Here is a 23757-nt window from a genome sequence, read left to right as displayed (position 1 = left end):
AGATGTACGCCTGGAAGGAAACATTGTTTGGTGTCACCTCAGGTTCCTCCATAGATTCCAGGGCAGATTACCTGTCTACATTTCTTTTTCTCACTGAGAACAGTCTGAGCGGGTGCATTCTTTACGTTTTTGTTTTTATAAGGGCTGTGAAGTGAGCAACATCGGTCTAAAGTTTTATATGGCAATTATAGTGAGGTGTACGGCTAAAATCAGCTGTTTTTTCCGAGCCCTTTCCTTCATGCCACTGCATTCCACAGGTTTCCGGCAGATCAGCTTCTTGGGATGTTTTCCTTTCTGTTCTAACCTAACATTATTATGATGTGGTATTGCTTTGTAGGATGATTTTGCGTTTTCTTTTATGTTGACCTGATATTTTAGAGCTTTGCTCTCATTGTTTCATACACAGTGTATATAAATCAGTGCTTTCTTATATAGTCTATTGCTCAGAGTACTGTTTAAAATCACCCCCAAAAATCACTGAATTGGTTTAGATACCTGTGTATTCTTTTTTTCAAATGGCCAATGACTGGACTTTTGCTCTCTTTATTATGCTGTTGAATCATGTATAAAGCAACGAAGGGTATATTTTGTATCATAATACTAATTTGCAAGGCAGTAAGTGTTTCCTTTTACTACCTCCACCCAGAATGTTTTTCTAGGAGAGGGGTTACTGTTTTCTGTCTGTTCTGCCTCTGGTTATCAGGCTGCACTCCATGGTTCAGAATAATGATTGATTTTTTTAAATTGGTGGAGAGGTCATTGGTGGTTGTGAAGAAATGGAGTAGGCAAGGAGGGGGGAAGATTAAGAATGGACTTGCTAAAAGCCCTCTGTTCCCTCTCCTGAAGTGTTTATAGAAAAGGCCTTGCCCCGACAATGAATCATAAGGACCTCTGGGCCAGTTCCAGTGGCAGATTCATCCTAGTTTAGATTAGAAGTTGGATAATGGATTTCTAAGCACTCAGCAGAGCCATGCAAGCAGAGCGCGAGGCCCAGACGGATTCGGTGGCCAACTCTGACTATTAGGCAGTTCTATCAACACAGTGTAGACAGGACCCAAATCATATCATTTTCCAGCAAGCTCTAAAGTGATATGTTGCCTAATTCACAATTAGAGCAGGTAATTTCAGATGTCTCATATCCAGTCATCTAAGTATTGCTGTGTCACTGAAACTTAAGCAGCAGATGTTTGGGTTTTTTTTCTTTTTTACCTTGACTCTTTCAAGTAAGGGGGTTTTCAAGAATGTCTTACAAGTGCACTGTGCTAATCACGACTTTAGTAGAAAAATGTCATACATGAAAGTGTTTGTGGGGAAGCATGAAACCCTCCTGTTCATGAATTAAGTGGCAGGTGGGAATAGGTCAAACATATGTATCTATCTATAGAGGTATACATTCTCCTATCAATTTCCATTATCTTGTTTCCTTTAATATTCATTCCACCAAGTGCAAAATCTAGAAATCTGTTTCAGATATGAGTAAACTGTAAGAAATCTAATACATATTTGTCAAGATTCAATAGAAGTGTGACTGGCCAGTCTTCAGCACCCTGGGTTTTATCCTGCCTATATCGCCCTCTGTTGGCAGAGGTGGCAAACAACCTCATCCTGCACATATTCTCTGCCCTTTCACAAGAATTCAGGACAGAAATGTAGCCAATCTTCTACTGTAGCAAAATACTTTTTTGATATATTGACAAGTAGAATTCTGTCATGTTTAACGTTAATGACTATTTCTAACTTTTTTTGTTTGTTTTTGGACAGGTGAGTGGTGTCTTAAGCAAAGAGTATGTTCCAAAAGGAACCCGTTTTGGGCCGTTTGTAGGAGAGGTCTACACAATCGACAATGTTCCTGAAAATGGCAATAGGAATTTTTTTTGGAGGGTAAGCTTTTAATTTGTAAAGAATAATTTTTGTTTCTGTTTGTTTAGTTTTTTCTTCTTGTATCAGACTTTATTAAGAAAACAGGGTGTGATAGTTCTGTCTGCTTGGGAGAAAAGCCTTTCATTTCATGTATAGAAAGAGAGGATGTTTGGGGTTGAGCAAACCCCTAAAGTGACATTATTTCTTGTAAGTGAACTGTGAGTCAGCAGCCTCAGTGTGCTGTGTAACATGGAAATAGCACGCTTTTAGGTAGTTTCTTTCTTGGTAAACGTGTGAACACAAGCCTTATTTTTAATACTAAAAAAGTAGTCATTTCCCTATTGCTTCTCTGCTAATATTCAGGAGAACCTAAGCTTTGAAAGTTCTACCTAACTTCCATTAGTTCTTTTCTCACTTATTTTCTCTAAGTCTCCGTCAGTCTCCAGAACTATACTTGTTGTAAACACACATATGGATGTACAGGGTGTAAAATGTGTAAAGATTAATCTAAAATTCCATTGTAACAGTAGACCAAAGCAAAAATGTTTAGACCTCAGAATGCAAGTATTTCAATCCTCCAGACAACCCGGAATATGTACTAGATTTTAGATGTAAAAACCATGCACTCTTTGAGGTCCATTGACCAGAACACAAAGCATTGTTTGTTTAAGCATCAGCCTTTCCTGTAGTCTCACTTTCATAAGCGGAACAACATGCTAAAAGAAGCATAAAAAGTTTTGTCTCGTGGCATTTTTGAGTCCTAATTATACAATCGTAACTGTATTGTATTTTTATTTTTAACCGTGGATTGTGAAAATGAGACTTCCCTCCCCTATAGCTTCATAGGGCAAAGCTTCACAAGACAGTGCTTGTCAAGCATGAGGAAAAGTGAGTGTCCTGGCAAAGGATGAGTGACGGGACTGGCCCCGTTCCAACTCTAGTCATTGTTTTGGCAGGTGAAGTTCACCTTTGCTCCACCCAGTGTTCTGTCAAAATGACTACATTCCAAGTATTTATATGATTAAGGAGAAAATGTGGGATGGCCAGGGAAACTGCAAGTGCAAAAGCCTGTTTAGCTTGAAGTAATGTTAATGAGACTGCCTGACTCAGTACCTTTTTTAGTGTGTGCGTAATCCTAGATATAGTTGGACCAATTAAATATCATTGTGGTTATTAAAGGAAGGAGGGACATTTATAACATAATAAAAGTGAGGACATTATTGCCATGCTAGTCCTTAAATAGATTCTCGTGTTTTTTCTAATACATTTTTTTTTTGTTGCATATTTTTTGTAGATCTATTCAGAAGGCAAATTTTTACACTTTATCGATGGCTACAATGAAGAAAAGAGTAACTGGATGCGCTATGTGAATCCAGCACATAATCGTCAAGAACAGAATCTAGCTGCCTGCCAAAATGGTATGGATATCTATTTCTACTCCATCAAGCCTATTCCAGCCAATCAGGATCTGCTTGTATGGTACTGTCGGGACTTTGCAGAAAGGCTTGAGTACCCTTCTGGAGAGCTGTTGATGAATCTTAGTAAGTAAAGTGCATATTGGAGGGAATGCATGGCATGTTTTCAGTACTGGCTATGCAGTTTACAATTTATTTATATAGCGCTGTTTCTACAAATGTGATTGTCACTGTCCTCATAGGGAATTTAGATTGTGAGCCCCCAATCAGTAGATCTTTGGAGTGTGGGAGGAAACCCACAAAAACACAAGGAGAACATACAAACACCTTGCAGATGCTGTCCTTGGTGGGATTTGAGCCCTGGGTGGCTCAGTGTTAACCACTGAGCCACCCAGCTATTACAGTTTATTAAATGGCAATTGCCAAAACCTTTTTTTTTTTACAGAGAAGCTCAACTTCCAATACTTATCTGGCATTATTTCATGATCCCTGAAGTGGCCAGCTCATCCTTAGCAACACTAGTCATATATATATATATATATATATATATATATATATATATATATATATATATATATATATATATATATATATATATATATATATATATATAACAAAATGTCAGTTTAATCCCATTTTGAAATGTGGAGCACTAAACAAGTTAAATTTATTTTCACACGTTAACAGACACCACATAAACCAGTGTTTTCGCATGAATTTTTTTAAGCAAGCCATTTGAAGAAATTTCTGTAGAATTTGTTGTTCACTTCCTTTCTTTGGGTAAAGTTGATTGCATCGCTTGCCTTGTGAGATATCTCTTCATCTCACATTTACTGTCAGTTTCTTATCTTTTTTTTTTTTTTTTTAATTTTTTTTAAACTTTCACCTATTTGGCTACTTGAAGCTTTACATCGCAAACTTCCTTTAAAAGTAAAGCACAATAGAAAACCACTACAATTATTTACTCACATTTTAAGTGAGTTGCTTTATATATCTTGGTTAATTGGAAATCTTATAATTTTTGCCCATCACTGTTGGGGTATGTGCACACGGCATCTTTTACAAAACCTAAAGTAAAAAAAAACAATGGCATAGCAATATCATTTTTACATTGCTGTGCATTATGTTGCTTTTTCAGGCGGAATCGCCGTGAATAAGATACCATTTGCTCATACCCTTTAGATTGAAAAATCCAGCCATAGACCCGAGACCTTTCTGCCGTATGCAGAAGCATACTTCAATCTCCTTGGCCCCAGTGCATAATCGGCAAAGGGGGCCCACTTTTTGCAATATGTTCTGCAGATGGCTATATCTGTACAACTTCTAGGTGGGAGAAGAGATAAGCAACTGAACACTAGGACCACAAACACGAAGTTGATTGTAACTAGCAATATTATTAGTATTACTCAGTTATTTGGTAATAAATATTGAGGGGCGAGCATACTCACCACTGCCCTATAGTTGATCGAGCATAAGGGGTGCTTGGCTATGCTAGGTGCATGGCCGAGTATTGCAGATGCTTGGATGTGTCATTCATGAAACATTGAACAAAAAACACAGGCTTGCTTCACTGAGTGAGAGCAGACACCCCAATGAAGGCCAGTTGCAGTCTCTGATGGCTCTTCTTTGGGGGTTAAAACAACGTTTTCAAATGTGTTGTGTCCCAAAAAAAACCCACTGCCTCCTCCGGAAATGCTCTGTTTAGTGCTTACTGTATGTGAGAGAGGAGCCGAACTGTCAAATCATTGACTTCCATTTTACTCATTACTCGAGTCTAGCTCGTCTGAGCATCTGACCTGCTCAACCCGTGTCACGAGCACTCGCATCATAGTGTTCACTCATCCTTTCAAGCACCGAGCAGTGTACTGCTCCACCCATCACTAGTAACAGAGCAATATCTGCTATCTAACTGTCATTTTCAAATTGTCTCTACTATTTAAGTTATTTTAACAGATTTAATATCCATCTTTTTCAGAACAAAAGACAGAGGATGAGATTCCTCAAAAAGAGAAAACCCCTCATAAAAGGACATCCAAGAAAGAGCACAGTGTTGAAGAGATTCTCAAAGACACAAATCATTCAAAACCCAAAGACATCCAACTGAATAATATTGCTGTTGTAACTCCTGACCAAGAAGACAAAGAACCAACTAAAAGTTCAAGCCCTGGGAAACCAATATTCCCAAGAGTTGTGTATCCATTCCGCTCCCACATTCACGATGATTATTTAAAGGCTTCAGCTGGGTTTGGCCTTGAGAGATCAACTTATATGATGCATTCACCAATTCCGCCATCTACACCATCAAGTCCTTCAACAAGAAGTAGTCCGGATAAGAGTTTTAAAAGCTCAAGTCCTCACAGTAGCCATGGATCTGCACTATCCCCTCATCAACTTTCCCAAGACCACAGAGATTTGTACCCTTCACTAAATAAACAATACAGTGGAGAAGGACTAGCATCCTTGCCTAACTATGCACCTCCTGCAAGTCATCTACCTCCAGCCTTTCTACCTTCATACCATCAGCCCTTCCCCAAGTTCTTGTTGCCACCCCTTAGTCTTGGATGCAATAGCCTTAACCCTCTAAGTAACATCAATGCCATGAATAATTTCAGTCTTCTCCCACGAATGTATCCATTTTACAGCCGTATGCTTGGAAGTGGAAGCCTCTCTCATCCCCTGTTAAACCCTGCAGCTATTCCTGGTTCCCTTCCTCATGAAGTAGGGCGCAGACTGCTACAGCCTGATCAGCCTCGAGATTTTCTCATTCCTGCACCCAATAGTGCCTTTTCCATCACAGGCGCTGCTGCTAGTATGAAAGATAAGCAGTTCAATCCAACAAGTGGATCCCCCACTGCTGGCACAGCAGCAAGTTCTGACCATGTAATGCAACCTAAACCTACCTCAGCAGTGATGACTACCAACAGTGATGAGGCCATCAATTTGATTAAAAGCAAACGGAACATGACTGGATATAAGACTCTTCCCTACCCACTCAAAAAACAGAATGGTAAAATAAAATACGAGTGTAACATTTGCTCCAAGACCTTTGGACAACTGTCAAATCTTAAGGTACAGAATATAGATACATAAGACTTTGTTGTATTGATGGCTCTGATATCCTATTTTTCTGTAAGCTAATAATAAGCTTTTATTTATAGGTCCATCTAAGAGTTCATAGTGGTGAGCGGCCATTCAAATGTCAGACTTGCAACAAGGGATTCACCCAGCTGGCACATCTACAAAAGCATTTTTTGGTACACACTGGGGAAAAGCCACATGAATGCCAGGTGTGTATATTACAACATTTTTTACATTTTATTTTTTAAAATATTAGAAGGTAGAATTGTTTAAACACTATTAGGCTGAAATCAGATGTTCATGTACAGATCACAATGCTCAGGCATATAACTGATGTTCTGACCCAAACAAACAGTCTTTCAAGGCTGTTAGTTTGGGACTGAAGACCCTTGGTCAGTCTGGGCATACAGTCCTTCTAAATGCATTCTATAAAGGCAGCCATTTTTTGTACCCTTCCATGAAACGAATACTGTATAAAAGGAATAACCTCATTATTTTCTTTGTTTTTAGGTGTGTCATAAACGGTTTAGCAGCACAAGCAACCTAAAAACTCATCTACGGCTGCACTCTGGGGAAAAACCCTATCATTGCAAGCTTTGCCTATCAAAGTTCACCCAATTTGTTCACCTCAAACTCCACAAACGACTTCACGTAAAGGAACAAGCACATAAATGTGTTCACTGCCTCAAAGGTTACATTCACATGTGCAGTCTTCATATACACATGAAGGGACATTGTCCAGCATCTCCAAGGCCTGGTCTCACAAGGGATGACTTGAGTGTAATCAATGCAGAGATCCAGAAATTTGACCTCAGTGACAATGCAGTCAGGCTAGAGACAATTGGCATGTCGCCTGCAGTGGAGCAAGAAATAATGGCAATTCTTCAAAGAGAAATAGAAGGTGCAAACACGAAGGTATCTGTACCAAGAAGTATGGGAAATGGTTTAATTACATCAGGGTGCAACATTTATGAACAATCTGACTCCGTCATAAGGCTGCCCCTTAACTCCCCGCTACCTCTGTTACCAGTTAAGGTCAAACAAGAAACCGTAGACCAAAAGGACCCTTAATTGACTTGTAGGACAAGTGTTATTTATAGGACGTTGAGACTGCAGCCGGTCCTTGTGCATATTTATAATGCTGCAGCATGGTCTTAGCTTATGATGGGTAGAATTCTTCTAGAAGACCAAACTAAACTCCAAGAAGGAACTCCGAGATAAGCGCATTCTCAGGGCAAGGAAAGAGGCAGTGATATGGGTATTGCCTATTAACTTAATATTATTATTATTATTCTAATTATTAATGGTAAAAGACAATCATTTATGTCCAATTGTGTCACTGAAAAATACTTCATAATTTATTATGCAATTTATCAATACAAAAGCAATAATTTGAAAAAAGTGTACAATGACCGGAGAAATCATTGTAATTTTGACTATAAATGTGTATATTTGAATGTGGCCATTGCTGTACATGCTGTCTGCAGTGTCTTAGTGAAAAGTAAACGAAACTTAATGTGTAAAACACCTTAGCTCTCCATACCAATGATCAAAATTTTGTTGCCAAAGCTGGACATTACATTATGGAAATGTTTATTTATTTCACTGCAAGCAAATTGTAGTGTATTGTTTGTTTTTGTTAACACTCTTACTTTGAGAGCATCATAAGTGCACATGAGATGTTAATGTAATAACCTCCTGCTTGTTATAGTTCTGTATGTTAAACCATTCTTAAAGGAAACATATCACCAGATTTGGCCCCTCTAAGCTGCGGCCACCACTAGTGAGATCTTGTATATAAAGTCTAGAATACTATATATTGGTGCTCAGGCCGCTCTGTAGAATGCAAAAAAAATACTTTTATTATCACCTAGTGGGTGGTCCGGTCCAATGGGTGTCTCTGCTCTCCAATCCGGCACCTACTCTCTGCTGCAATCGCCGTCCTTCTTCTACCTAGCCCAGTGTGGATTTAGGTCTTGTGCATGCACACTTTGACCTGCCCTGCTGAGGGCAGATCAAAGTATTGTAGTGCGCATGCACAGGCGATCTTGCACCTTTCCTCGTGCCTGCACATTACAGTACTTTGATCTGTCCTCAGCAGCGCAGATCAAAGTGTGCCTGTGCGGATGACGTAGACATATCGTCTACACTGGGTTGGGTAGAAGAAGGATGGCAATTGCAGCAGACAGGAGGTGCCAGACTGGAGAGCAGCGACACCCATCGGACAGGACCGCCCCCTTGTAAGTATAATGAAAGTGTTTTACAGAATGAGGGCAACTATGGAAGGAAGAGAGGAGGTGTTGGACTCGCTTGCCCCGTGGTTGAGTATAGCAAATGGTGTTTTTTATATTATACAGCGCGGCCTGGGCTCTTATATACAGCATTCCAGAATACTGTATAGAAGGGCTCACTGGTGGCCGCAACTTATAGGGGACAAATCTGGTGACAGGTTCCCTTTTAAAGAACACCAGAATGAGAGATTTTAGAAAGATACTGTGTGACATGACAGATTAGACAAGTGCAGGATTAACTACATCCCCATGGTCCAGTAGTAGACACGGGTAATAAGGTGTTTCTTCTGTTACTGGCACTCATCTCATTTATATTTTCTGTGAGTCATTTCCTTTTAGTATTTTGTGTCTTGTACATTTATTTGTTGTGGTTAATTTAAGTGAAAAGGGCATTGCAAAGTTGTTCGACAATTTTACCTCATTGATTGTGTCCAGTGGTGCAGAAAAAAAAAGCTGGCTACACCAATAGCTTTCAAGGAAAAACCAAATATATGCAGTCTCCAAACTGCACTTCCACTTTCTTCTACTCTTGCTTTGCTTGCTGACTCCAAAGATATTGCAGTTGTACGGCTAGATATTGGGATATGCACTCCTGTATAGGTTACCTAATCTATCCTGGAGTGGATATACTTCAAGGAATTTACACCACACACTGCTAGAAAGTGGTCCATATTCAGATTTACAAGTGTCACTGGAGTTCCCCCTACTGGTGACATGGTGACATCACTATAACCGGACTCCCAAAGATATCCAGCCGAATACTCTAGCATCCAAATGTGACAAAACACACCATAAACCTAAGATATAGGCAAAGCAGCGGCACTGTTTTATAAACAATTTCTGGCATTGTACAGCCTGAAAATGACTGACCTTTACACCATCCATTCATACAATGCCAAGATTCAGAGCAAAGGTACCAAAAAAATACAGCTTTAAAAAATTCTTGTTTGTTACAACTGTATACAAGCTGAATTCTGAAAAAAAAATAATGTAGCAAGGTCGAAAGTATTAATGTAATATATACCAAAGTATCACTACTGTCTCTGGACACACACTTCTTACTCGTTGCCAGTAGTGCTTTTCTGTATTCACTTCAAAGACTTAATGTATGACTGTTTCAAGATGTTACTTTTTAAAAAAAGTAAAAACAAAAAGAAAAAAAAATAGGATTTTATTACATGTGAATGTAGCAAACAGTGGTTTCTCTATTTTTGTTTTCTTGTTTTTTGTTTGTTTTTTTCTAAGATGATCTGACCAAAGTTAACAGGCTTTTTACTTTGCTAGAACAACAAATTTCTTATGTTTACATTTTGGTTTACATTGTTATTTATGTGCAAATTGTCAAAAGTTGTAAATTAAAAACTAAAAAATGTGCGTTTCTTTATACAACTTGTTTTGTCTTATTTCTACGGGCCCCATCTCAGGCAGGGGGTGGGGGGACCTGCTAAACTTACAGATAAATTACTTGGCACGCCAACAATTGAGGTAGGTTTAAATATTTATTTTAGTCCATAATTTTGGGAACTTGCTGGCGCCCATAGAAATAGTCATTGCAACCCTAGTGCTGGCTACAATCATTCTATCTGGTCAGACGAAGGTCTTGGATCACACGTGTTCACCTTCTGGATTGCAATTAAATAAATGTTTCCATCTAACTTATTGGAGTGCTGAGTTACTTATCTGTGAATTATACGGTCATGGCTAAAAGTTTTGAGTGATAAATTTTGGTTGTTTGCTTCTTCATTGTTTTTAGGTCTTAGATGTGTCTATGGCTACTGAAGTACAATTTTTTTTTTTTTTTTTTCTTTTTATTTAGAAGCATTTTCATTTAAAAAAAAAAAATGTTTTGATATTCCTCAAGTTTATACAAATTATTTACAGTGTTAACCCTTATCTTTCAAGACTTCTGCAGTTTGTCCTGATATGATGGATATTAGCTTCTGGGCCAAATTCTGATTGATGGCAACTCAATGTTGCCTAATTAGTGCTTATAGTTATCACAATTTTTGTTTTTTTGTTTGTCCACTAGTGATGAGCAAGCGTATTCGTCACAACTCGATCGAGCCTCGAACATCTGAGTTTTAAAATGCTCAAATTTCCCAGTGACCTTCAGACCCAATGCTCGATTGAGTAGCAAACAGTGGCGAGCACGCTTGCCCATTACTATTGTCCACCCCATTTTTTTTTTTTTTTTTTTTTTTTTTTTTTTTTTGAGGATTGATGACAGGTTCTCAATGGCATTGAGACCTAGGGTGTTTCCTGACACAGGACACAATCTTTATACTTTGCTCACTGCGCCATTTAGTTAGCACTTTAACCTTATGCCTTGGAGTTCCAAAGACCAGAAGAATTTATGTAAAGGGTGTACTCACGATTATTGACCATAGAAAAAAACCCTTAAAAATATATTTTTATTAATTCATGATAAAACAATCCCTAGACATACACACATAAACAGGACAAACATTCCCCAATATGCCAACATACAATAGAACCCCTCTGTAATCCTATCAGAAAGGAACAGGCAAAAAATTGGGGTATGTCAAAATGTCCTCTATTGAATGATCAATTAATACCGTATCATGATAAATCCCGTATCGTGGAAGAGTACCAGAAAAATGATAGTGGTGCAACCAGGGTATGGCCCAAATTCCCTTAGATGGCCCTACCTAGCCGCGGAGGTTGGCACCCTAGATCTGGACGCAGTGGCGCCCCCGCTCACCGATGGCTCACCCTTCTTACCCTCTACTGATCTCATGTGCAGCTATTCTGGGAGAGGAGGGAGTGTGGGGAGGTTGCACCAACAAGCTGATCAATAACTAAGGACTCAAACACACACATCAATGATACAATATATTTTTCTCATTTAAACAGTGTTAAAGTGGACCAGATCAAGAGAAGGATTACTTTCAATATTGAAGTACAGTTTTGGATCCTTAGTGCTAAAAAGTTCCCCTAGCACCACGACGGTGACGGATACCGAGGTGCACACGTGGCTGACTGCAGCCAGTGCTACTTACCCTAATAGGGTGCCCCTGATGAACCCCGATGTGACTCGTGATCGGGGGGAAACGCGTTGGGCAAGTTCTTACAGGTGTCAACTTGGACCCAGGTGTATTTTCACCACTCACAGTACTGCAAGGATGAGATAAGTACCGTGTTGATATTTTGATTTATTTATTGTATGGTTACTTGGTTACTTGAACCTGATCTATTCTGGTGGTTCCCCACTGCATTCTTGTGAAATACACAACTGTAATGTGCCTTCTATGAAAGTTTATGGTAATTGCCTTCTGTGAAGTGCCTATTTATGATATAATCGGATGGATGATCCCTAATAACCTATGGAGAGGACTGCTCTGGGATCAAATGATCTTGTTTTTTGTGACCCTTTAAGAGATCTATGCCTCCGGCAGCATTGATTGTTAGCTCAGGGAGTGCATCTATTCCATGATCTAGTTATGGTATACAGAAGTTGCATGCAATATACCGAATAGGCATTTATGTATTTCACTATCTTGTCCAACTGGATGCTTGCTGGACAATTACTGGACTGGTGCTAGGGGAACTTTTTAGCACTAAGGATCCAAAACTGTACTTCAATATTGAAAGTAATCCTTCTCTTGATCTGGTCCACTTTAACACTGTTTAAATGAGAAAAATATATTGTATCATTGATGTGTGTGTTTGAGTCCTTAGTTATTGATCAGCTTGTTGGTGCAACCTCCCCACACTCCCTCCTCTCCCAGAATAGCTGCACATGAGATCAGTAGAGGGTAAGAAGGGTGAGCCATCGGTGAGCGGGGGCGCCACTGCGTCCAGATCTAGGGTGCCAACCTCCGCGGCTAGGTAGGGCCATCTAAGGGAATTTGGGCCATACCCTGGTTGCACCACTATCATTTTTCTGGTACTCTTCCACGATACGGGATTTATCATGATACGGTATTAATTGATCGTTCAATAGAGGACATTTTGACATACCCCAATTTTTTGCCTGTTCCTTTCTGATAGGATTACAGAGGGGTTCTATTGTATGTTGGCATATTGGGGAATGTTTGTCCTGTTTATGTGTGTATGTCTAGGGATTGTTTTATCATGAATTAATAAAAATATATTTTTAAGGGTTTTTTTTCTATGGTCAATAAGCCTTGGAGTTCCATCATGCTGCAAAAAGTATACGTCACCAAATTGATCATGGGAGAAGTTACTCTTGGAGGATACACACCATTCTTAATTCATGGTAGTGTAAGTAAAACGGTGAGTGACCAATATAACAATGATCCAAAACACACATCTGTTGCATTTTTAAAAGATGCAATAGATCGCATGCGGTGCTTCCAAAATATCCAAACTTGATAAGATCGGTCTTGGTAGATTGTTAATAAATACACTGTGTGTGTGTGTGTGTGTGTGTGTGTGTGTGTATATATATATATATATATAATGTGTTTTTGGTTCTATTCATAGACCCATCTTCAGGCTAAAAAACATATAAAACAATGAATAATGTGCACCTCAAAGTCCCAGGGAGTTTTGTATAGCACTTTATTCATTGTTTGTTTTATTTGGGTTTTTTTTAAACCCTAAGAATAGAGCTGAAACGCGTTGTTTTATTATACACTTTCTATTAAATTCTACCAAGACCGACCTTATAAAGGCTGGACATATTGGATGCGCCGCATGGGATCTATTGCATCTTTTTAGACTCCATCTGTGGTATCTCCAACAGAGGGGATTACTCGCAGTACACTGATCGGGCAGCAGACCAGAACACCAGCAATAAGGATATATTTTACATGAGCCTTATGTGTTTACTATAGTTGAGGGCAATATATGTAATTATTGCTAATATAAGTTTAAAGGTTTAGTACGCTCAGAAAATGTGCCTCACTGTGTCTTTTCCTTCTTCCCTACAGGGGGATATATTGAATTATTAATCTGTTGCATTTTGTGAAGAACATAGAGACACGGATGTGTGAAGGAGGCCTCACTATGTGTGATATCCGTTTTCACATGTACCGGAGACCCAGACACACGTAGACCCATTAAAATCAATAGGTCTGTACACACATCCGTGTTTTGACATTGACCCATATGGAGCACATTCGTATGCCTGTGCTCCACACAGCGACATGTCCATTTTTTGTTCCAGCGGCATGGGTATCACACAGACCGCACACTGTGATCTTTGTGACATGTACTGGAGAAAACACATGTGACATAAAAATAAAGCATTTTTATACTTTCCTGTCTCTGGCGCTGCTGATGCTTCCGGGCCTGCTCATTATTCGCACTGCATATTCACTGCACTTAACACAGACCCAGAAGTAATAGCAGCGCGAGAGACAGCCACGCCAGGGACCTGTACATGTAAGTGTACCAAGTCATGTTGTCTGTGTGCTATCCAGAGGTCACACAGATAGCTTAGGGACAGCCCACGTAACTTCACCACGGACCGTGCAAAACGTGTTTTGCACGGACGTGTGAAAGAGGCCTGAAAGTGATTATGGGGTCGTGTATGTCTCCTGATCTGAACCCAACCAAAACACCTATTTGGAATTCTAAAGAGACAAGTGGAGCATCACTGACTCTCCATTCAGGACCTAAAGGAGGTCATTTTTGAAGAATGGAAAAAGATATATGCTGCGAACGTTTATTTCATGCCTAGAATAGTTGGTGCTGTCCTTAAAAATCAAGGTCATATAGAATACTAGATGTGGTAGTTTATTCATCTTTGCATCAACTACTGAATTTTTTTATTTATAAGATGCACTCAAAATTAGAGGGGGGGAAAAAGGTTTAAAAAAAAAAAAAAAAGGGTCTGTCTAACAAACCAGTGGTGTCTTACTTGGGTGTGGTGTGGGGGGGGGGGGGGGTGGTGCGGGTGTCTGAGATGCTGTGAGGTAGTCAACTTCCAGAAACATTCAGCAGTGCAGGCTAACAAAACAAAAAAAAAAATGGCACCTGGAGTCGGCGCGTGTGCAGATTGAGCTATCTGCTCAAAGCCAAGCCGAGATCTCCTCTGCGCACGCTCCACCTCCAGGCGCCATTTTCCTTAAGTCTGCTGCTGGGAGATCGTTATTTAAAGCCCAAACCATCGACATTTTCAGGATGCTGCTCTCGCCACAGCAGCCCACATCACCACCCCTGCCTCCTGCGACCACCCCTCTCCCTCTTTCCACCACCTCCCGGTAAGATTCATTCGGATTATAAGACGCACCTCTCATTTCCTTCCCAATTGTTTGGGAAGAAAAGTGCGTTTTATAATCCAAAAAATACGGTAACTAGAGTAAAACTGAAGACTTTGTTATAAAATTATAATATTTTACTGTAATAATTATTTCTATAGCACCAACATATTCTGCAGCGCTTTACAATTCAGGAGGATACTATACAAACAAGTAACAGTTATAGAAAATACAATATTTAGAGGGGAAAAAAAAAAGACAACCCTGCTTGTGAGATCTCACAATCTACAATGAGGGGAGGGGAGGGGAGGGGGGGTGGTGTCAATGTACAAGTGCTTATTTACAATGACAATCCAGCTATCTCAAGGAAATGGGGGATATATAATGGCTTCCTGGACCAGTTGGCCAGAACCTTGAGAGGCATTTGGGTGCCATGGAATTTGACGTGAGGTTATGTTCTGAGAAGTTGAGGAGTGACTATGTGAATTTAGTTTGGCTAGGGAGTGTGATAGGCCGCCCTAAAAAAAGATGCGTTTTTAGAGTGCGTCTGAAGCTAAGTAACTTATGATTCGTCCTAACTTCATGGGGTAGAGCGTTCCAGAGGCTTGGAGCAGCTCAGAAGAAGTCTTGGATCCGGGAGTGGGGGGGGTTCGGATTAGTGTGGATGTTAGTCAAAAGTTATTTGCAGAGCGTAGAGACCGTGTGGGGTGATAGACCGAGACGAGGGCGGAGATGTAGGGGGGGTGCCGCACTGTGGAAAGCTTTGTGGGTGAGAACAAGCAGTTTGAATTGGATTCTATGATATATGGCAGCCAGTGCAATGACTGGCACAGAGCATGTTATGGGTTAAAAAAAAAATTTCAATGAAACTCCAGCTTATCAAAGATTTGGAAATTGTTCTTGTATTCAGTGAGATATTGATTTAAAATCTTTCATTCTACAAGGGGTGTATTCATTTATGCTGAGCACTTTGTATAGAATCACATTTGCAAATTATATATGTAATATTTGCATATAGTAGAATAGTGGACCCTCAGTCAATGTTCCTGGTGGACCCTTGGCACCCCAGTCTGACACTGTATATGATTTATTTCTAGAAACTCCAGGAATTTAGTCTTTTTAAAAAAAAAAAAAAAAAAAAGCCCTGTGACCATTGCAAGATTTCTGTTTATTTTTATTACAGATTGTGCAATCTTAAAAAGACTAAAAAAAAATACGGTAATACATCCTGATTTAATCCATAGGTAATATTCTGTAGTACGTTCTGGAGGGGAAGCTCTGAAGAGCCCCTATTCTGCTTTTTCTTTAGCACTGGAATACAAAGAACTAATATGATTTATTTATTCCAAAAACTACGTAACGTGATTTGAAAGATCATGGCACACAATGAAGAAAAATAAAGTTTCCTTTTTTTTTTCCCCTCAAGATTTTAGTATTGCCTCTTTTAATTTATTTAAAGGGAATCTGTCAGTAGGATCAACACTCTAAAGTCATCTACTGTATATGGGCGTGCAGGTAGTAGAAAGTTAAATAAAATATACTTTGATATTTGCGATCCAATCTTTTATTCCAGAGAAATCAGCATTCATTCTTAATATGTAAATTAGCTGGTAAAATTTACAGGCCGAACATAGATCTCCCTGAGAATCTGCTTATTTTAAATAAAAGGGGTCGTTACCAGTGTGACATGCAATGACTGACAGTCTGCTCTCCTGCTCTACGTGTCTCACGCTCATAACGTCACCTTACATTTGAAAGAATCTCTGAAGGCAGATTCTCAGGGAGATCTATGTACAGCCCATAGATCTTAACAGCTCATTTACATATCGAGAACATTGTGGCTTTCTCTGGACTAAGACATCACGTTACAGATGTCAAAGTATCATTTTTTTTTTTTTCTTTCAACCTACATATAGACTGCCTAGGGGGATTGACATCTTCCCTTTAAAGCAGATACTTGGTTAGTATGCACTCATTATTTGAACAGGTACTGTATCATTTTCAGTGTTTGATAGAAAGGACTGTGGAAACTTCTTGGTGGAACTGATGAAGTGTCTAAAGTAACTTTTGTTACTTTGCTGGTCAAGGGCTGAAGACAGATGACGGGGTAACAGGACAGAATTCTGTTGCCTTTTGATCACATGGAACAAACTGCTGCCCATTCACAAGAAGAGAGCCGCTTGCAGTCTCTGAATGGCTCGCACTTGGGGGTAACAACAGCATGATCAGATGTAGTGTGCACCAAAAAAAGAAATAAATGGAAAAACCCCTGCCCTCAGTAGTGATCAGTTTATGGCTGGCTGCATGTGGGCTGAGACCCGAACTGCCAATTAGTGACTTCCATTTGGGTTCTGGTCAAGTCCAGGTCGCAAACTGAACTTTAGCTAAACTCTGGCTGAACCCCTGAACCGAACTTCCACGGGTCCACTCATCTCTACTCGGCAGCTCTGCCAATCTAGAGAGCATGAGGAGCCAAGCTCTTGCTGCTTGTCAGCAATGCAGACAATAACAGACATCAAGAGAAGTGGCAATCAAGGCTGCATCTAGCCAGGGTAAATAAAGAAAAGTTTAAAGGGTTTTTGCTACTAATGGAGCTTATAGAAAAAACGTTTCTGAAAATGGACAACCTCTTCAGGTGTCATGCTTTTGGGAAAATGATTTCACATATTGTCAATACTACTGAGAAAACCAGCCTTGTTTTACAATGTGAATTTGCTCAGCACTGGAGACAAACCATCTCACACACCAAAGGATCCTTGAGGTGACAAAACAAAAAAGAAACCAGTGAGTGAAAAACATACGGGCAACAGATGGTCTATTGGTCTGTAGTACAATGGTTACAAAGAGGTTTGTGTGATGTGGATGGCTCTGTTTCTTCACAGATGTCTTCCTAATATTTCAAAGTTCATATCTGTGCCATGACACTGACATGAATCTCTCGCATGTCCTCAGTGTTTAACAACATTGCTTTTTGGAAGAACGTTAGCTCATTATACTGGATGACCAAATAGTACAGTCGGTTTGTCAGCTGCACAGCATTTCCACATTATATACAGCTGTGGCAAAAAGTTGATGGACACAAATTTTGGTTTTCTCAAAAATTGCTGCTCGAGTATTCTTAGATCTTTTAGTTAGATATTTCTAGGGTTACTCAAGTACAACGATAAGCATTTCAAAAATGTTTAAACTTTTATTGAAAATATACATGCAAAGAGAAAACGGGTATATGCCGCGCTTAAAAACCACTGAGGCAGAACTGATATAAAAATGTATTTTTTATTACAGCATTCCAACGCGTTTCAGAGACAAGGACCGTCTCCTTCTTCAGGGAAAAAGAAATCAGTTGATTTCTTTTTCCCTGAAGAAGGAGACGGTCCTTGTATATACCCATTTTCTCTTTGCATGTATATTTTTACTACGTATTCACGGGGCCGCTGCTTGAACCACGCGGACACTCACATGTGGTTTAAGGAGTTGTGACTGGCACAACCCCATCAGGTGAGTGTACCTATTTCCTTCATATTACCCCTGGTATACCGGGTAAGACCCTATTGCGCCTTTTGTCTCCCCACCTCTAGTATAAACTTTTATTGAAAAATACACCAAGTTTATGTAACAACCTGAATATTTATTGTGTTGACCCTTAATTTTCAAAAATTCTGCAATTTGCTCTTGCATGCTGGATATGAGCATCTGGCCCAAATCCTGGCTGATGGCAACCCCTTTTTGTTTAATCAGTGCTTTTTGGAGTTTATCACAATATCTGTGTTCTTGTTTGTCCATCCACATTTAGATAAATGAATTTAGAAATTTGCATGATACCTACAGTGAAACATAGTGGTGGCATTGTCCTTATGTAGGGCTCCATGAGTGCTGCTGGTGTCGGGATCTACATTTCATTGATGGTATCAAGAATTCATAGATGCACTGAGCTATATTCATTTTTTTTTTTTTTAAAGGGAATCTGTCACCAGATTTGGTGACTATAAGCTGCGGCCACCACCAGTGGGCTTTTATATACAGAATTCTAGAATACTGTATATAAGTGCCCAGGCTTCTCTGTATAACATAAAAAGACACTTATAATACTCATCTAGGGAGTGGCCTGGTCCGATGGGTATCGTTGATTTTTGTGCAGTACCTCCTCGCTGCTGTGATTGCTGTCCTCCTTCTCTGCAGGCCCGTGTGCATGATGCGTCTTACGTCATCCATCCAGGCCAGCATTGCGGTCCTGCGCAGGCACACTTTGATCTGCCCTGCTGCGGGCAGATCAAATTATTGTAGTGTGCATGAGCGGGCAGTCTTTGACCTTTCCTAGTGTGTGCGTATTACAGTACTTTGATCTGCCCTCTTTAGGGAATATTAAAGGGCGCCTGCGCAGGACCACAATAACGGCCATTGTGGATGACGTAGGACTCGTCATTCACACTGGGCTGCGTAAACGGAGGTGCCAGACCAGAGAACAGTGACACTTATCAGACCAGCCCAGCCCGCAGGTGAGTATAATAAAAGTGTTTTTTTACATTACATACATTACCCCCAGTGCCCTGGGCTCTTATATACAGTATTCTGGAATGCTGTATGTAAGGGCTCACTGGTGGTGGCCGCAGCTTGTAGTTGCAAAATCTGGTGACAGGTTCCCTTTAAGTTCATCAAAAATACCAGTGCTTTGTATTCCACATATGTTACTCTAGTCGGTGACTGTAGTAGCATTTCTGGCACAGCACACGGAGACATACGTGCTGAATTCATTAGGTATCATACCAATTCAGTGCCTTCTATTTTAGGTAGACTGTCGTAGCATGATTGTGCAGTATGCCAGTCTTGATGAATCGGCGCCTTTTTTTTTACATCTATGGAGCTGTAGAAAGGCTGGATTATTGCTTGACAAGCTGTGGTTCTAAATTGATTGTTTTTATTGCATTTTTTGAAAAGTTGCGGTGACAGAAAAACAATGCTAACATTGCAATATCTTTTATCAGGATTTTCTGTATGGGTTACATATGATTTTTTTTATTTTTTTATTTGATTGCTTTGACTTTTACAGACATGATGGTAACAAATAATACTTTTTTTTGTTTTTACATAACCTGAATAGGAAAAGAGAGATTTAAACTTTTATCTTTGTCTTTTTCATATTTTAAATTTTAAACAATTACCTACTTTTTGGGGTACACCAATGTGGCTTGACTGCGAAATATTGAAATAGTCTAGTACTATAGTATATGGTGAGTCTCAAATTGGGCAGAGCTTTTTTTGAGAAACACCAAGATGGTAGAGATGGGTGCTTCCATTGGGCCTTTTGCTGTCATGGTAATACTCTGGCATACCATGTGGGGGGAGATGAGCACCTTAATTATCTCATGTCATGTACATCACATGGTCTACAGTTGTTAATATACTCTCTGCTTCTGTTATCATCACTGTTCTGGTCCTGAGGAGAACCACTACACCGTTGCTGTACTAGTCTAGCTATGTACACTGTTTTCACTACTATCGCCTGACTAGTTGGGCTGCTGGAGGGGAGTGAAGGTCTGACTCCCACCAACATTGATCTATTTGACCCACCTCTTCCGACAAGCCTAAAACCTGCAATAACCCTCAGTCAATTATTCCACTACGCAACCAGCTCTGCCCCGACTTACCGTATCCTCACCCATCCCCTGTAGACTTTGAGCCCTCGCGGGCAGGGTCTTCTTTCCTCCTGTACAAGACTGTTTTGTATTGTTCATAATTATTCATAGTATCATAGTTTTTTAAGGTTGAAGGGAGACTCTAAGTCCATCTAGTTCAAGTTATTCTACTTGTTTTTTATGTATATCCTTTTCCCTTGTAAAGCGCCATGGAATAAAAGGCACTATAATAATAATAAATAATAAGAACAATAATAATAATAATAATCTATTTGGAGAATAGGGGTGCCCAACATACAACAATAATTTGTATGTACCAAAGAAAAGCACAAATGGTCCTGCAAAAAAATAAGATCTCATGAACAAATGTAGTTATGGGGTGCAGAATGCCATAACACAAAACAAATTCTTAAAAAACATTTTTTATTTATTGTGCAATGGTACCAAAACATAAAAAGAGATATACAAGGTGGCTATAAAATAACCTAAGGCGTTCAAAGCAATGTGCAGACTGACCCAGTAGACAGAATTGGCTGAAAATTGGTATGTATGCTATTCAAGGCATGAGAAAACGGATGGCATCTTAAAAAAATGTATACCAAACTCCCCACCAGGTGTGAGCGAGTGGCCCAAAAACCGTGTGCCGATAATTGGAGATGTCACAATTGTTCCACAGACTAGAATAACTGTTCAATATGGCCGCCATCATGCATGGTGATCATGTTCATCCAATGCAGAACATGCTTGACGCTTGCATGTAATATGTCTGGTGGGATGCTGCACACTTCCAAAATGATTCGGTCCTTGAGGTCAGACAGGGTGTCGACATTTCCCCGATAAACACGCTCTTTCAAGTGTCCTCACAACCAAAGATCACAAGGCTTGAGACCGGGCGAACTCGGTGGCAATGCATTAGGGACGGAGTGGCTCAAAATCCTGTCATCGGAAAAATGTGCACGCAGAACGTTCTTCACACGATTTGTGATGTGAGGAGGTGCTCCTTCATGCATGAAGGTGGTCGTTTGAACACACTGCCACTGTTGGAGTTGCGGAACGATCACTGTTTCCAGCATTGTCTGGTATCTCACTGCTGTCACGGAACAGGTAGCAATCCCAGTTAGCCTCATTTCTTCGTAAAAGAATGGTCCGAGGATGAATGATGATGTGCAGCCACACCAAACAGTTACCTGCAGTGGAACCCCTTGGACCGCATGCGGATTTTTGGTAGCCCATATGCGATAGTTTTGTATGTTCACCGTTCCGTTCAGGTAAAAATACGCTTCGTTGCACCACAGAACATTCCATGGCCAATTGCCATCCATTTCCACTCTTGCCAAAAACATGAATGCAAATGTCATGCGGGTATCATTGCCACAAGGAAGAAGTTGCTGATGATGGCTAATTTTGTACGGGTATGCCCTCAAGACCTTTCAGAGAACTTTCCACACTGTGCTGTACGGGAGCCCCAATTGCCTGGAAACACTGTGTGCACTGCTGTTCCCGGCAGGATTGTTTGTGCCCTGTTCCACATTACAGTTGCAATGTCCTCCACAACCTCTCTGCTTATTGGTCGTCGCCCGCACCCTGGCTGAACACTCAGTAATCCTGTTGCCTCAAAACATGTCATCATCTGTCTCAGCGAATTGACAGCCATTGGACCGCTACGTGTGTGAAGGTCTTTCAAACGACGAAAGGCTCTCAGTGCAAATGTAGCATTCCTGGCATTCTCATAAAACAACCGCACTAACAGCGCACAATCCGGTAGAGACGGGCATCTCGCAGACTGAGTTATGCTATGATTATTTTACCAAGTAGAGATAAGCGGACCCTCAAAGTTCCGGTTTGCTGGGTTTAGCCGGACTTAAGATAAATTTCAGTTTTGGACCCAGACTTGACCTGAACCTCATTGGAAGTAACTGATTGGGCAGTTCTGCTCTCCACCTACATACAGTCAGCCATAAACAGAGCACTTCCAGGTGAGGGAGGGCAGTTTGTTTGTTTTGTTTTGTACACACAACATCCAATAATGTTGTTTTTACCCCCAGTGAGAGCCATTGAGACACTGCAAGCGACTTGCACTGGACCGAGCACCGGGCCGAGCACCGAGAGTACCTGAGCATACTGATGACACCGACATTTAACAGGTTAACAGCTGCGGGGTGGAGCCATCATCTGCCAGGAACATGTGTATGAGCCCGCATCAAAGTCAGAAGTACAACATATGATATAAATGTACTTCATATGTAGTGAAGGGGTTAAAAAAAATCCTAAAAATAATGGTGGAACCTCTGTTATTTCTTCCGACTACACCTCAAAAAACATTGAATATGTATTCTAAAACAGCGTAACTAAAAATACAACAAATCTTACAAAAACAAGTCCTCATATTTCTAGGTAGATAGAAAATGAAAAAAAAAACAAGGGCCATCTTAAAAACTGAAAGACACATCCTTAAAGGGGTTTTCCCAGGAACAAAGTTAATTTTAAAGCTTGCTTATATTAATAGTTGTTGAAATAATGATAAGTTCTACAATTGGATATGTTTTAAAAAAATATTTCTGTTCTAAGATGATCTTATATATGGGTCCCTGCTGTATACTGTGTAATGTCCGTGTCTGACCGTACAAGGAGGAAGTGTAACGGGGTGCCAGGGGCGCCTCCGGGGTTGTAGTCGTGGCCCTTGCTATCAGGCTTACCCCTGGTGCCGCCGTCACTTTGGGGACAGGAGATGTCACGGTGGGGCAGAGTGTGGTGGTGTAGATGTCGTCCGATGTATAAACACTCTCCAGGCATACGTTGGTGCAAACAAAAGACATTTCTTTATTTTCACAAAAATACACCGGCAGTTGCAGATGACTTCTCGTTGTTTTTCCTTAGCTGGGGGAAAGCCTGCCCTGATGTCCTCTCCAGTGGGGATGTGCCCGGCTAATCTACTTCACCTGGCTCCCACTATATAGCTACCCACAAACCGGACCCACACCAGTCTGCTTCGCTCCTGAGACTCCGTCCTCTCCTGTTCTCTCCGGCTTCCCAATTCTTCCAGCTCCCACACTCTGCCCCGGATCTGCTTTCTTTCTCCCGTCCCGGACACAACTGCCTTCTAGATCTTTCACTACTCCCCACAACACTTCTCCTCCCTCCCCTTGCTTCTGCCGGCTCCTCCTTCTCACTGTGGTGACAGCCGTCCCACCCGGCCACTAGGGGATCCCTAAGACATGCATATGAATAAAAACATTTTTATTAAAACAACATTAACACTCCGGGCTTCCTTTGTAAGGGGTCTGCCCACCCC

General features: G+C 40.4%; 1 protein-coding gene across 4 annotated transcripts in view; it reads left to right on the top strand.

The window, feature by feature from the left end:
- PRDM1 (PR/SET domain 1) overlaps positions 1-10027 on the top strand; it is a 19527-nt gene extending 9500 nt beyond the window's left edge. For 3 of the 4 annotated variants that reach the window (XM_075340079.1, XM_075340078.1, XM_075340080.1), the window contains exons 3-7: positions 1762-1881; positions 3155-3401; positions 5251-6344; positions 6434-6562; positions 6864-10027. In XM_075340079.1, the coding sequence (XP_075196194.1) occupies positions 1762-1881; positions 3155-3401; positions 5251-6344; positions 6434-6562; positions 6864-7424 (2151 nt within the window). In that variant the 3' untranslated portion in view covers positions 7425-10027. The remainder of the gene's footprint in view (positions 1-1761; positions 1882-3154; positions 3402-5250; positions 6345-6433; positions 6563-6863) is intronic. The other variant, XM_075340081.1, reaches the window with a different exon arrangement.
- Positions 10028-23757: the final 13730 nt, after the last annotated feature.

Source organism: Anomaloglossus baeobatrachus, chromosome 3 (genome assembly GCF_048569485.1).
Source record: "Anomaloglossus baeobatrachus isolate aAnoBae1 chromosome 3, aAnoBae1.hap1, whole genome shotgun sequence".
In the NCBI taxonomy this organism is placed as follows: Eukaryota; Metazoa; Chordata; class Amphibia; order Anura; family Aromobatidae; genus Anomaloglossus; species Anomaloglossus baeobatrachus.
Note: the sequence above shows the minus strand (reverse complement) of the source record. Positions and strands in the feature narration are given on the sequence as shown.